Raw genomic sequence first — 16,074 nt, 5'->3', positions numbered from 1 at the left:
CTCAAATAGTGCACCAAATGAGAAAATAGAATGCATTATCAATACCTGCATTCATATTTATGAGAATTTGCATGACAATAAAATATTTGATTCTCTGATAGCAGTTAAAGCCAAATTACGGCCATTAGAAAGTTGTTATTTTGCTCATCGGCTGTACCTTTTTAAGAACTGCCATAATACATAGGGGAGTCAACTGAAAACCATAAAAGTAGAAATAAAAATCCGCATATGGCGCCAGTGAGCCGTAAGTTGGCATGCCTGTTTACGATAGTATGCCAGATGTCTAATAGGTGGCAGCAGCCGGTAGATGCACAAAAACCAGCACAACAACAGTTCCAAAATGGCAGCCCCACTAGCCACATGCACCAGCGTTCTGTGATTCGGTTTTTGCGAAGTGAAGGTGTGAAACCGATTGACATTTTTAGGCGAATGAAGGTTCAGTATGGAGATACGTGTTTGTCACAGCCACAAATCTATGAATGGTGCCGGAAATTTGCCAATGGTGTTACGTCCGTGGCCGATGCTCCATGCCCTGGCCAGGCTCGGTGTGTAGTGACTCCAGAGACCATTTCAGCCGTTGAAGCTATCGTTTTGGAAAATCGTCGTGTGACAATAGATGAAATTGCAGCATGTGTACACATGAGTCATGGATCGGCACATCATATTGTGCATGATGTTCTCCAGTTTCATAAGGTGTCTGCAAGATGGGTGCCCCGACCACTGATGCCTGAACTGACGTGTTGATGCGTGCAAAGACCTTTTGTGGCGTGCTGAACGTGATGGTAATGACTTCCTGTCACGAATCGTCACTGGTGACGAAACATGGGTGCATTGCCATCAGCCTGAAACAAAGCGAGCGAGCAAAGAGTGGCGCCACTCCTCATCACCGAAAACCAAAAAGTTTCGGACACAGCCGTCTTCAGGGAACGTTATGCTGACCCTCTTTTGGGACGAAAAAGGCATCATCTTGGAACACTACACCCCACAAGGAACTTCTGTGACGAGTGCTACGTACTCGGACCTCCTAAAAAATCATCTCCGGCCTGCCATCAAAATGAAACGATGTGGATTGCTGTCAGCCGGTGTGCTGCTGCAACACGACAATGCACGGCCCCATACGGCACGTACAACGGTTGCGACCATCACAGACCTGAAATTTGAATACTTCCCACATCCCCCTTACTCGCCAGACTTCGCACCGAGTGATTTCCATCTGTTTGGTCCGCTCAAAGAAGCAATGAGCGGCAGGAAGTTCCACTCCAATGAAGAGGTACGCAACGCGGTGCACAAGTGGTTGCGGTGTCGCCCAAAAGACTTTTTTTTCTGCACGTATTCAGGCTCTTCCGAAGCGCTGGCGGACTTGCATTGAATGAGGAGAGGACTATGTTGAAAAGTGATTTACTTCTGTACCCTGTGTGACCAATAAATAATATTAAAAAAATAATTATGGTTTTCATTGACTCCCCCTTGTATTTTCAGTTTTTTTAATTTAATCTATTTTTAATGTTGCCAAAGCAGTTGCCATTTTTTAAATAAGGAATTACAGAAAATCTTTTAACTAGTTCCTTTAATTATATCACGTAAATTTATTTAATGCATGAAAAACAGATCAGCAAAATATATATTATGCATTCATTAAAAATACATAAAATAAATTTTTTACATTCTGTTAGTCCTTTACTGTTTTAACTTCTGAAATCACTGCACTTCTTAAAAAATAAAATGATGAATTAATTTAAATAATCAAAATGTATTTAGAATAATTTATTTTTTAATAATGGCAATGAAAACTGTTGTATGGAATAAATGTTCATATTCCATCAAAAACTAAAAAAACATCAGATGTCAAATATAAAAACATACCTGATGAATATCCAGACTTGCAATATCTAAACGTACAATACAAGCTTCTAAAGCATTATACTTTTTTTTCTCAGAAAAGTGATCAACAAATTCTTTGACAATTTGAGGAGTCATTGATTTTAGACGTCCATCTAAAATATATGGTTCTAGACTTTCTAAAAATACTCCAAGAGCCAATGGATCAGCCTGAAAGCTTTCATACATCTTCCCAAAAAGGAAATCCCTAAGAAACATATCTTTCATTCAGCAGAAATAAAACTTAAAATAATTACTTTGGCAATAAACTAAATATGTAAAATTCTAAAAATGAATTAAATATAACTAAAAAACAAATTGAACTTAATATGTACCATTAATTTTCATAACCAGATAAAATAAATCTTAAAGGTATTTACAGTTACAAAAATCAAATCTCAAATGCTGTGAGAATTTAAAATTCAGAAATATATGATAAGCATATCACATCTAGAGAACAAAACAGCTTTTATAGTGGTAAATCAAAAACAAAGTATTCTTGCAAGCTCTGTTAATTATATGATTATCAAATCAATCATGCCTCGAAATTTTGCCATGCTGCTGCAAATTTTGATAGGTAAAAATTTGTGTCAACTTCAAAATATCTTTTAAATGCCATACTTTCTCAGTACATTTAGTAAATAAGCAATATATATATATGTCATGCTATGAGCAAAACAAGGAAAAGCCAGAGCAATGTCGATGCGTGCTTAGATCCATATTGAAGAAGAATTTTGATTGCGTAGTATTAAAGAACTTGGCAGTCGAGGCAGTTTTAATTCCATTTTTATTTCCAATTGATATTTGTGGCCACAATCACTTGGCACTCTAGTCGTGCCTTTCCACAGAAGATTTACATTTTTGATATTGTTGGGATAGAAAGCAAGCTAGCGAAATTACATCTTAGCACAGCACAGAGCTAAAGCTGAAGTGCATAGTTATGAAAGATGGAAGCACGCGAAGAGAAAAGTTTTCGTTTACATTTCGGTGATTGGTCGTCAAGAGGCATCTGGTATTAACGGTTACGTAAGATCGCATGATTAATTTGAATGACGCAATGCAGATAAGTTATTATGATTTTAGAATAGAGAGGAAAAATTAATGTTTATAGTTATATTATAATTCTGATTCATACATTTTTATCTTACATATATATATATATGGGAAAAATGGCATAAAGGTCATAGATAATAATGGTCAATATGTACTTAATTAAAATTGATTTTCAATAAAGAAAATGTTTGTTAAAATATGTACCAAAAAAGCATGGAGACTTTTTATATGACCCTATATATATATATTTCTGTGTAATGCACCCATTACACTTACATATATAAATAAGCAATTCTTAATCTTAATTTTGAAAGCACCTAAAACATAAACTGTTGCTTAAATATTTTCATCCAAATTACATTTAAGAAAATGAACTTTGATATTTAAGTGTTTCAACTATATTGTTACGTTATTTTCTTCCTTCACGTTCGTACGGGGTTCGTAGATTTGGAGGGAATAACGACGACACTTGATGAAGTATCGAAACACACTTTATTTAGCCAATATTAATCAGGACAGCTCCAATAACACTTTTTCTAGTCGTCAAAGATCTACTATAAATGCGCTGGAACAATCAGCGGCACAGCACTGTCAGGCAATAACAGTGGAGACAGCTTCACCGCAAAGCACCAGAATACAGCTTCCAACTCTGTTTGATCATTCTCAGAACTCCACGTACTCTCAAGACTCTCCACGTGATGCACTCGACGACGATACACAAGAGTATAGCTCTTGACTCAGCACAGTCTAAGACAAAACTCGACGATGCACTAAAAGACTCTCCTGATGCACTCAACGACCAACTCGGCGCTAGACACTCGCTTAATGACTATCAGCTCGCTAGACAAGGCACACACACTCGATACTAACCGACTGCGGACCAGCAGGGTTTATATAGCTTTTGGCTTGTGTTCGAGAACATTCTGAATAAACTGGTAAGAATTCGTTCTAGAAGGCTCTTCACGTCCATGCGATATCGCCAATTTTGTTGCCAAATATCGCCAAATGGACGATTTCTCGCCAAATGTGTCAACCCTCCCTTTCCTTGCCATGTTATAGCAACCCTAAAACTGCTTTGTGGGGAAGCAAAGTTACCGCACCTGTACATTTCGTAACACTGCCCCCTCTCAAGGACTGCACGTCCCGGGCAGTACAACCCTTGGTCAGAAGCCAACTTCGATACAATCAAAACATAAAACAAACAAGTAACATAACTAAAGAAACAAATATTTACACTACATACAAGTTATATACGCAAATTAAACACATCACAATTTTAAATTAAATTTCATAATGAATTTCAGTCTCAGTCTTTTCATTAAAATATACCCGGGTCAAATACCTTTCCACTGCAGTTCTCAGATGTATTTCTGTTTTGCATATCACAGTCTGAAGATTCAGTCCTTTCAGACTTATCATCCACAGGAAGATGTGAAACAGCTTGTTCACCACTCTGCAGTTCATTCGCAGCATGCATACAGCTCAACTCGGTATTTTTAGCAGATGGTACATACTCGTATTCCCCAGTTTCCTGGAAAGCAGCTTCAAATTCTGCATCAAAGTCATGAACGGAATCTGATTCTTTATAAACAGAAGCATCCTGGTTTAGAATCAAGTCCTTGTCTGCACAATCAGCACTATGAGACGCACCCATAGTTTGTGAGGTAGGTGAATTTTCTTGCAATACTGGAGCACACTGCTTCAGCTGTACATCAGCTTCTTCAATCTCAGCATCACATGAACTTTCAGATAGTTCAACACTTGCTGATTGCATTTTCATAACTTCACTATCGGTTTCGAAGAACTTAAATGTCGCATTTTCACTTTCTTCTACTTCCACTTCAGGCACTTGAGAAAAACTTGTTTCTTGTCTTTCATTTCTTCATGTTTTCGCTCTTTTTCGTTAATCCCGTTAGATGCTTCATCCATCATTTCTAGAATCTTTCTTAGACAGTTCATTTAGCTACTTCTTTAAATTCCTCATCCTTTGATTCTTCAGATGCCACTTCTCTAATTTCCACACCATCTTTTATGGATCCAGTTTCTTCTGGAAGCTCGACTTTCACCTGTTGGAGTTGCTCTCGGACCTTTTCTTGGCCGACATTTATTTCTTCTCGTCAGGTTTTCTTCTCTTCCAGGGCTTTCATCTCAGCCCTCTTCTTGTCAAAGAGGTCCATCAAAGTCCTTGTTTCCTCCGCCATAGCTTTCCTCTGCAGGCGGGTCACTGGCATTCACTCGCAAACGCCGCTCCTGACACCAGTTGTTGTGTTATACCACTTCTGACACCAGTTTTTGCGTTTTTCTTCTTCTGTCACCAGTTGTATGGGGTTCGTAGATTTGGAGTGAATAACGACGACACTTGATGAAGTATCGAAACACACTTTATTTAGCCAATATTAATCAGGACAGCTCCAATAACACTTTTTCTAGTCGTCAAAGATCTACTATAAACATGCTGGAACAATCAGCGGCACAGCACTGTCAGGCAATAACAGTGGAGACAACTTCATCGCAAAGCTTCCGACTCTGTTTGGTCATTCTCGGAACTCCACGTACTCTCGAGACTCTCCACCTGATGCACTCGACGATACACAAGAGTATAGCTCTTGACTCAGCACAGTCTAAGACAAAAATCGATGATGCACTAATTCACGATGCACTCGACGACCAACTTGGCGCTAGACTTCGAGACACTCGCTCAATGACTATCAGCTCGCTAGACAAGGCACACACACTCGATACTAACTGACTGCGGACCAGCAGGGTTTATATAGCTTTCGGCTTGTGTTCGAGAACATTTTGGATAAACCGGTAAGAATACGTTCCAGAAGGCTCTTCATCCATCCATGGGATATCGCCAAATAGACGATTTCTTGGCAAATGTGGCAACCCTGCCTTCCCTTGCCATGTTATGGCAAACCTAAAACTGCTTTGCGAGGAAGCAAACTTACCGCGCCTGTACATTTCGTAACAATATATTTCTTTTACTAGATTTTGTTTGCATCGTCTTTACAAATAAAAAAAGTGTTTTAAAAAACTATATTCTTAAATTCATTTTTCATTAAGCATAGCATTCAAACTTTTAATTAATAACTTCTCAGATTAAGCGCCCCAATTTTCAGTGCTGATAAATGAAAGATCTGAGGGACTTGAGATTTGAATGATTTCATAAATTTTTAGAATTTAGATACAAGAAAATTTAGGAATTATTTCCTCTCTAACATAGATAAATATAATCAAAATGGCATACGGAATATGCTATGAAGTTAAAAAATGTTAAATTTTTACAATTATACAGTTAGCACTAATTTTTAATCTTTTTTTTTTTTTTTTGCTTAATCGCAGAGCACTTTATTAGCCATTAGACCACTACAAGGGCCGGAAGTGGTGGCCTCCACCGTCTCCTATGAAGGGACAGACAGTTACAACCAAGCCTTCAGTATTCAAACCCGGGCGCATTGCTACAGCAGTCAGGGTCACTAACCATTATGTCAGCTGGGCGGCAATTTGTAATTTTATAATGTTAATTTTGAAATACAAAAATAAAACTAATAAAAAAATTAAGTAAGAAATTTCTCTTCCTAAAAGCTGAAGACAGAAAATTATCTCACACTGTTTTACTTAATAATGCATTAGATACATAAAGTAAATTCAGTTTTAACTTATATTCAGAATGAAACATTCAAAATTTACATTTTCAATAATTAAATCTATAACTAAAAATTTAATAGTAAATAACATCAATGTAAGCAACTTACAACTTAGTTACAGGGAATTAAAAATAAGAGGATTTGTTATTACCTCCTTTCTACTGCTATACAATAATCAACACAAACTGGCACTTTTTCTTGATAATGATGCATTAATAATTCTATTCTTCCTCTTTCTGGACAAAGTTGTGTCATTATTTGGTCAACATATATACTAAGTATTTCAATAATTTTTGTGGCAACAAGCTCTCGCCTTTGTGATTTCTTTCCAATTAAGCCTAGGGATAAAATAAATTTTAAAATATTTTGATACCTTCTAATTATGGAAGTAGAATTAGAATTTCTCAAATATTTATGATATAACTTTAAAATTTCATGCTTATCAAACATATCAGAAAACTGAGGAAAAATAACATTACTGAAAAATTTTACCCATATTTATTCTACTATAACAAAAAAGCAACTGAAATTAAAATAATGAAATGGTTTATTAACTTTCAAATCTTTTCACAGGTTTGGGATGCTTTGAAGGTCATGAAAATGCACAGAAGTAAAATAAAATCTGCTGTCCAACAAACAGGACGACGTGCTTCAAGGAATAACTAAAATATTTCAATATGAATTTTTTTTTACCTACATAAATTTAAGCCAACATTTGGCAAATACTCCCCCCTCCCATTCATATCTACATCTCTTACTCTCATTATACAGTTTGAGGAATCATGTGAAAATTGAGAAACTCTTTTTCCCCTTTTAGATAACTTCTCAAACGTATTTTATGAAAGTTTATTTGTCTAGATACTCCCCAGCTATTCTCATTCTTCAGACTTCCCCATCAGTTTTTTTCATACATACAGCATCGCTCCCTCATTTCAATTTCGACCTGCTATATTTAATCCAGATATTGAACTTTTTCCAATCAAAGTTTTTAATGCAATTGCAGTGGCATTTTTATACTAAAATACACTCATTTGTGTTAGAGATTGCTATGCTTTTCAGAGACGGAAATATGAAAAATCCTCTGTGTATTAACCAGGAATCACACAATAAACCAATGATCTTAAACTGACAGCCCACAGCAAATCTCAAACTGGCCCCATAGCAATTTTATGTGGCCTGCGAATACATTTCCCACAAATCAATTGACATTATTATGACATTACTTATTATGGCAAGAATTTGAAGAAAGGTTTAAGATTATTTTCATTACCATTAAAAAAGAATGTGAGCATCACTCCATAAAAATCTACAAATGGAGCTAATTGATTTATACTCTGATATAAACATTATTCAAATAGTTAAAGATACATATGTGATTAACTTTTTTTCATCCTTGCCAAAAGACAAGTACCCTTTTGATGCAAATTTTTGCAATAAGAATAATTACTTTGTTTGGAAATGCATTTATACATGAACAGTTTTTTTTTTTTTTTTTTCCATTTGAAAATTAGTCTATAAAAAGAACCAAGCTGATAATGAGCATCTATAATTTATGACAAAGACAGCTGCAAGTAATTCTATGAGTAGCTTATTTTACTCCAAAGTTACAAACTTTACCAAAATTGAAAGGCCACGAGTCTTTCAAGTATCTGAAGAGTTGTAATACAAAATAACGAAGTCATACATTATTTTTGAAGCATGCAGAAAAAGTTATTATATTTACATACAAGCATATGTATTTTTTCTGCATGTGACAAAAAATTTTAACAAATAAAAGAAAAAGAATCTATTGTCATTATTTATTTTCAAGTTTTGTCTCACAGTTTTGCCTCCATAATTTTTTTATTTATACCTTACATTTATTATTTAAAGCTTAATTCAACACATTAGGATTATTTGAAATAAATGATAGCCTGAAAATTTAATATTTAATTATTCGCATGTTTGAATTACAAAGTGCAAACAATAAAAATTTTCTGCAGTTCACACAGAAAATAAATAAAAATCGGAATATTTTTCTTTGCAACAATATTATTACTGTTTATGTATGTTTTAATAAATATTTATTAAATAAAATTCAAAATTCAGTTAATTTTTTTTTTTTTTTTTTTCTTTTCATTTTGGTCAAAAAATAATTTGGCCTCTATGCAATTTGAGTTTGAGAACACACACATAGAGTTCCCAATTCATATTTCCAAATGTCATGATTTCTTATATTCTCTCTCTCCAAAAGGCAGAATGGAGTTCACATTCTCTTTTGGTGAGGATGGGTGTAAGGAAGTAAGGTAAGAGGGTGTAAGGATGAAGCAGAGGGGATGTAAATAAGAACACAAGTTCCAATCTATCAAATCCCAACAGAAACAATTTATTAATCCATCAAATTTTAACTCAAGCACTAATATAGAAACTTATATATATATATTTAAGTGGGAAGTGTAAAACATTAACTGCACCCTCTTTCAATCACAGATCTTCAAGCTGCTAGTGGAATGTACTACTTCTTGTAGTACAGTTGAAACCATTGTACAACACGAACACCCATTATCATACAGGGCAAATCCTACTTTCAAAAATAAATGATTAGTTTAGAATAACTTGTCATTACAATGCATTTTCTGAATTTTTGAAATAAAAGAAACAAGGTTATTTTAAAAGACAGTTAAATATTTAATGTGTTTTACATGAATTCTTGTTAAAACCTTTACCTGATGACTGAGAACTGAGACCTTTACCTGATGTTTTTTCATCCATTCTACTTATTTTAATATTTAAATCAAATCTACATTAGAAGAAGTGTTTCTGACAAAGACCTCTCAACAAACAGAATTGCACAATCTTTTCAACAAAAACAAATGTTAGCTAGCATTAAGCTGTTCATTGTTAAGTTATAAGCTACATACATTTTTTACATAACACTATGTAGAAGATTACATTTGGATTAACTATATCTCAATTTAAAAAAAAAAAAAAATAAAGTAAAAATAAAATTGCCTAATTTTGTTCCAAAAGAAATTAATTATAAATTTTGCACAACACTTACTGCATAATAAAACTTTTTATACATAGTAAATGAAAAATTCAATATTTAAACATACCTGATACAGCTTTGGCATTTTCTTCATAGAATGATAAAGCAAGAGTCAAAGCTTCAGAGAACATCTTTTGTTTGACTAAAAAATCAATCCTCTAAAAAAAAAAAAAAAAAGTATTTTATATGGCATACACAGTAACTAATTTAAAATTTATGCCAGAAAGAACACCTTCATTCGTTAAATAAGTATAATCTGATAAATTTAATAATGGATCCTTTACCTCATTCCATGTTCTCATGGTCATAACATGAATACTTTTAATTCCAAGAAGCAGCAGCTGACTTCCAAATGCTGCCATTGAATAATAACAAGCTCTTTCTCCAGCTACAGCCTATAATTAAAATGCAAAGTTATAGCTAAATTAATATTTAAAGTTTATATTTACCTTTATTTATTTCTCTTTTAGTATGCTTTATTATGTAAAAATCTTATATTTTCAAATGGTAAGTTACACAGTAGAAATTATTTTGAGCAGCAAAAACTCTCTTTACTACTAATCTTTCAAGAGTAGTGTTATAACAGACACATAATCAAATGAAAAGGCTTAAAGAACTTCAAAAGAATCTGACACTTATCACTCATTATTAGACGCAAATTACTCTAAAAGAACAGCCTTAGAATAGAAAGGATCTAACATATATTTTTTAATTTAATTTGTAATATTAGAAATTATCTTTTGATTTTCTCGGAAACAGATAGTTGGTTATTCACAAAAATTTCTAACCAAGGATTCTAAAGGTTGAGTCTCACTTACTTTTGCTAAACATAGTGAAAGCATCTTTTGCTCTATTTTAAAAGTTAAATTCTTATTCAGTAATAAAATAAATACTCAAAAAAAAAAAAAAAAAGATTTTTATTTAAAACTTAGCTAATAAATATTGTTTAAAAATTATATTACAGCTTTTTAACTAAGGTTGCTTGTAATTTTGATATAATAATAAAGAAATTTATGAAATCTTTACTTCATTTGTCATTATAATTTTTTTAAATTATTGGTAATCATTTACTTTTCTTGTTTAAAGGGTAAAAAATATTATAAGAATTCTGAATACTGAGTGATTAATAATCAACTGTAAGTACACTAAGGATAAATTACATTATACAGAAATAATAATATCCATTTCATGATTAGATTAATTTATATAAAGCTAAAGAATAATAATTAATAATAATACACTACTTATAAAATTTTATTTAAGGCATGGGTACATACATGTAAAATCATAATAACTCCTTCCAAACCTTATATAAATGCACTAAAGCAGGTTTCCTAATAATATTTTTGACACTCCTTCAGAGATTAAATTTTTATTAGGAACACAAATTCCTTATAACAGTTTCTTCATAATAAAAGAAGAAATCTAATATAGTGTGAATTCAGATTATGTACTTGACTGCAATACACTACAGTACTTCAGTAAAGTAAAATTAGATATTATTTTCGATGCTTCTCTCTTATTCATAAAGATATGAATGGATATTTGGTGAAGCTTGCAGTCCTCAAAAGTAAAAAAATTTAAAATGCTTTTTAAGGCAAAAAACTGTGCATAAAAGTTTTACTTGTTTATTTATTTTTTATTTTATTCTTCCTATTTTAATTAATTTACACAAATTTTTACAGTTTCCCACCATATCAAACTTTGATTAAAGCTATGTTCTTAATTGCATTTATAAACAATTTATGCCTGACATTAGCATACTGTTTTATGATATTAGTTGTTTGATGTAATTTAAAATAATAAACAACTAATTTTATGACTGAAAATTAATTTCATAATAATTTTCATAATTTCATACTGTGGAACCTAAGGTCATGAATGCTTCCCATCACTAACAAATCAGTTCACAAACAAATTTTCTTGAAAACACACACACACAAAAAAAAAAAAAAGTTTTGGGCGACAAACTAGATCTTGGCTAACTAAGAAACAAGCTGGAAACAAATAGTCTTCTAAACTGTTTTAAGTAATCTCAGACACAGGATTAACACTCAAAGACCTTCTGAAAACACCATTTCAATTGCTTTACTCTCATAGACAAATGAGAATAAACCAAATAAATGACTTATAGGACCATGAATTTGGTCTGGTAGAAATTATAGTCGGATTATGTTGCATATATTAATTTTAAAGGCATTGAGACACTGAAGATTTTTTGCTATTTATGATATTGTGTTTTTTGTTATTTATGAGAAAGCTCTGCATGAAAAAACAGCAACACCTTCAGAAACAGGAACAAAAAATAATTGAGAAGAAAATATCTTCCGAGTTTTGGTTTATTTCATTATGTCAAAGCATATGAGGGAACAGAAGAGACGCCTTCATGGAGGGACTTTCTAACAGAAATTGCTTTGTAGGCACAATACACATGTGGAAACCATGAAAATGCTCACATAACCAGCCTATTCACTTGAAATAGAACCAGGCTGAACTACCCGCATTCAGTGACTTTCCCCACTCAGGCACTGTTGAGCCTATGTTCAAAGGAAAATGAAAGACGATAAGATGATCCTAATTCTTTTATCAGAAATATTTGAGCAAAAGCAAGTCACAACATACAAATTTTCAACAACACCGCAATGACTCACTTTAGAAAAATTTTTAAATGTACACAAAAATAAATAACACTGAAAATTTTTTAATTAGGATGAAGAGCTATTGATTCTTAAACACAATGGCTCTAAAAGACAAAGAAGGGGAGGAAAAGAACAAAAAGTTGCAGAAAGACAGTTACTGATGTTTTCATGGAAGGCGACTGTCCCATTCAAACATCTTTTCTCTTCCCCACCACTTTCTAGATTTACCATTAACTCTAAAACAAATACTGTAAAATTAAGTCTTCATCTCTTTAATCTGCTCAACATTGTGTTTAGCATCTCTTTTTCCTTTCGCCTTAATGATTTTCATTGTTTTTGTGTTATGGATTTGTGTACTAAGTACTGCAGTAGTAATTTAAATAAGCAATCATATGTAGCCCAGGAATAAATTAATAATAAATTAATCCATTCTACATTCATTCTTGTGGGGAAAATACAGTAAAACCTCTAGTTAATGAGGTTGCAAAATTCTGGGAAAAACTTAATTACATGAAGGAATTCACAGAATAAAGGTACGACAAAATACGATTTAAGATTAGAAATTTTTTTAATTTTAACAAAAATAGTAAAATGAAATATAAATGCAAAAATACATATATTAATGTAATCATTCCATCAAAGTTATGCATGAAAGTTATATAGATTCATTCAGAAAAATAATCATTTACTTTGATTCTCAGGAAACAGCATTTCATGTCATAAGTCTCACATCTTTGTAAGGCATGGGGAACGTCTTCTGGAATGCCTTCTTCAAACTGAAAACAACACTGTAGAGTATCAAATGCATTTAACACTTTTCCTGGCAAAAATTTTATATATTCATTAAGTTTCCATCATTATCACCCTCATTAGCAGTCGCTTTCTGGCTGCAATTTTACAAGATCTCCAATATGTCTTCTTCCATAGAAATTCCTCAGGTCTCAACATTATTATCTATAAATAAATAATCTTGTAATTGCTCATTATTCTTTAATCATTCATGATTTTTCAACATCCTGTCCTCCATCTTGTCCATCGTCATCCTTGATAATACAGTTATCACTAGTATCAATTTTCATGAAGAAGCAAGCTCTTTTGAAGTAATTGCAAACAGTTTATTCAGTGACACCATAATTCCATACTTTTACAAGTTCAGATATGTAATCACATAAACTTACTGCATATAAAGCCTGATTACTTTTAATACTCATTATGGACTTCTTCACAATTCTTTTGCAATAATGCATCTTAATGCTTTTAATCGAATCTTGATTCATAGGCTCCAAAGTTACAAACATTTTTATACTTGTCTTTGGTATCCTGAGGGTGAGCACAGCAACTGTTTATCACTAGAGCAATTTTTTGTTTCTGTACAGCCACATATTTATCTAAATTCTTTTGCAACGCTTAAAAATTTCTGAGGTCATTCATGAATTTTTGGTGAAAACAAAATTTAGTTCGTGATTTAATACCTCCAAAACATTTTGGATTTTTAATCTTTCCTATAAGAAATAAAAAAAAAAAATTTCAATTTGTCATTTCCTTTGCACCTGCACATAACAGTACAGTACCTCTAAGTTCATTTTACCTACTTCCAAAACATTTCTCTCTCTTTTGAATGTTAATGTTCTCTGCGGTAAACATTGCTAAAAAAAGGAATTTTTGTTGGCATTATCTTTTGGCTCATACACTTTTCACAATTTTTTTCAGTTGCAGAGCACACAGAGAGAATATGACACAGACATCTTTGCTTTCAACAACTGTGATTCTTGCAACCACTCCATGTTTTTAATTTCTCCACCAACCCATAGCTTGTATGAAATTCACTTTGTCCTATGGATTTAGAAAACTCTGTAGCTTTCACAAGTATCAATGATGCTGATATTGGTACTTTTTTTTTTTTTTCCTCTCACTGTGCACAGCTATTTTAATGTTGCTTTTAATCATTGTCTACATGAACACATATTTTCTTATGTTTGGCAATTGGATTGATGGAATCAAAGCTTGATGAATTTTGTCCCAATTTTTTAGGATTGTCAATAAACTATTTTACAAAATACCAAGTTTTATGGCAATCTCTTTCTTCTTAATTTACTACTCTTTCTTCTTAATTTCTTAATTACATTTAAAAATTTTTCTAAAGTGAGTCATTGCGGTGTTGTTGAAAATTTGTATGTTGTGACTTGCTTTTGCTCAAATATTTCTGATAAAAGAATTAGGATCATCTTATCGTCTTTCATTTTCCTTTGAACATAGGCTCAACAGTGCCTGAGTGGGGAAACTCACTGAATGCGGGTAGTTCAGCCTGGTTCTATTTCAAGTGAATAGGCTGGTTATGTGAGCATTTTCATGGTTTCCACATGTGTATTGTGCCTACAAAGCAATTTCTGTTAGAAAGTCCTCCATGAAGGCATCTCTTCTGTTAGGCAGAAGGCCGTCATATGCTTTGACATAATGAAATAAACCAAAACTCGGAAGATATTTTCTTCTCAATTATTTTTTGTTCCTGTTTCTGAAGGTGTTGCTGTTTTTTCATGCAGAGCTTTCTCATAAATAACAAAAAACACAATATCATAAATAGCAAAAAATCTTCAGTGTCTCAATGCCTTTAAAATTAATATATGCAATATAATCCGACTATAATTTCTACCAGACCAAATTCATGGTCCTATAAGTCATTTATTTGGTTTATTCTCATTTGTCTATGAGAGTAAAGCAATTGAAATGGTGTTTTCAGAAGGTCTTTGAGTGTTAATCCTGTGTCTGAGATTACTTAAAACAGTTTAGAAGACTATTTGTTTCCAGCTTGTTTCTTAGTTAGCCAAGATCTAGTTTGTCGCCCAAAACTTTTTTTTTTTTTTTTTTGTGTGTGTGTGTGTGTTTTCAAGAAAATTTGTTTGTGAACTGATTTGTTAGTGATGGGAAGCATTCATGACCTTAGGTTCCACAGTATGAAATTACGAAAATTATTATTAAATTAATTTTCAGTCATAAAATTAGTTGTTTATTATTTTAAATTACATCAAACAACTAATATCATAAAACAGTATGCTAATGTCAGGCATAAATTGTTCATAAATGCAATTAAGAACATAGCTTTAATCAAAGTTTGATAGCTTTAATCAAAGTTTGATATGGTGGGAAACTGTAAAAATTTGTGTAAATTAATTAAAATAGGAAGAATAAAATAAAAATAAATAAACAAGTAAAACTTTTATGCACAGTTTTCTGCCTTAAAAAGCATTTTAAATTTTTTTACTTTTGAGGACTGCAAGCTTCACCAAATATCCATTCATATCTTTATGAATAAGAGAGAAGCATCGAAAATAATATCTAATTTTACTTTGTCCACTTTGTCAAGAATCAGCTTTATCTTTTAAATGTTAGACACTTTCACCATTTTGTATCATTCAATACACAATTTCAAAAATTTTTGCAGAATAAAATCATAAAAAGTAGAAATAAAAAGATCATGTAGCCATTGCTTAAACTTAAACTGGTTAGTGAAACAGGATTGGTTGGGGGATTTTCAACAATAGGGTGGATAAATGCTTTTTCGTTCGAGAATCTCCCTCTTCCCACTTTGTTCATTATGTAGAATGAAATGATACAACAGAAAACAAGCCACTTGCTTTTCTTTAGGACCAAAGCAGTGAACACGTATGCATCACAGCAAATGAATAAATCATGTTAAAGTAGAAAGAAAAATCTCAAAAAAATCATCCTCTTAAAAAACTGTTAAACAGAGTGTATACTTTGTTGTTTGAAGTTTTTCATACAAGGAAATTCACACCTCAAGATGAATTCTGTGAAAAAACTTAATTTA

The 16,074-nt window shown here is 32.4% G+C and overlaps 1 protein-coding gene across 1 annotated transcript in view; it reads right to left on the bottom strand.

Moving 5' to 3' along the window:
* Vps8 (vacuolar protein sorting 8) overlaps positions 1 to 16,074 on the bottom strand; it is a 155,212-nt gene that overhangs the window by 76,839 nt on the left and 62,299 nt on the right. Inside the window, exons 16-19 of the mRNA XM_085810815.1 lie at positions 9,894 to 10,004; positions 9,677 to 9,767; positions 6,733 to 6,919; positions 1,864 to 2,086 (exon numbers count right to left, since the gene is read on the bottom strand). Of these exons, the coding sequence (XP_085666941.1) occupies positions 1,864 to 2,086; positions 6,733 to 6,919; positions 9,677 to 9,767; positions 9,894 to 10,004 (612 nt within the window). The remainder of the gene's footprint in view (positions 1 to 1,863; positions 2,087 to 6,732; positions 6,920 to 9,676; positions 9,768 to 9,893; positions 10,005 to 16,074) is intronic.

The sequence above is a fragment of the Stegodyphus dumicola genome, chromosome 2, assembly GCF_044657685.1.
Source record: "Stegodyphus dumicola isolate Sdum_Otavi_A_Nest chromosome 2, ASM4465768v1".
NCBI classification, from domain to species: Eukaryota; Metazoa; Arthropoda; class Arachnida; order Araneae; family Eresidae; genus Stegodyphus; species Stegodyphus dumicola.
The sequence above is the reverse complement of the archived record's forward strand: the minus strand, read 5'-3'. Positions and strand labels throughout refer to the sequence as shown.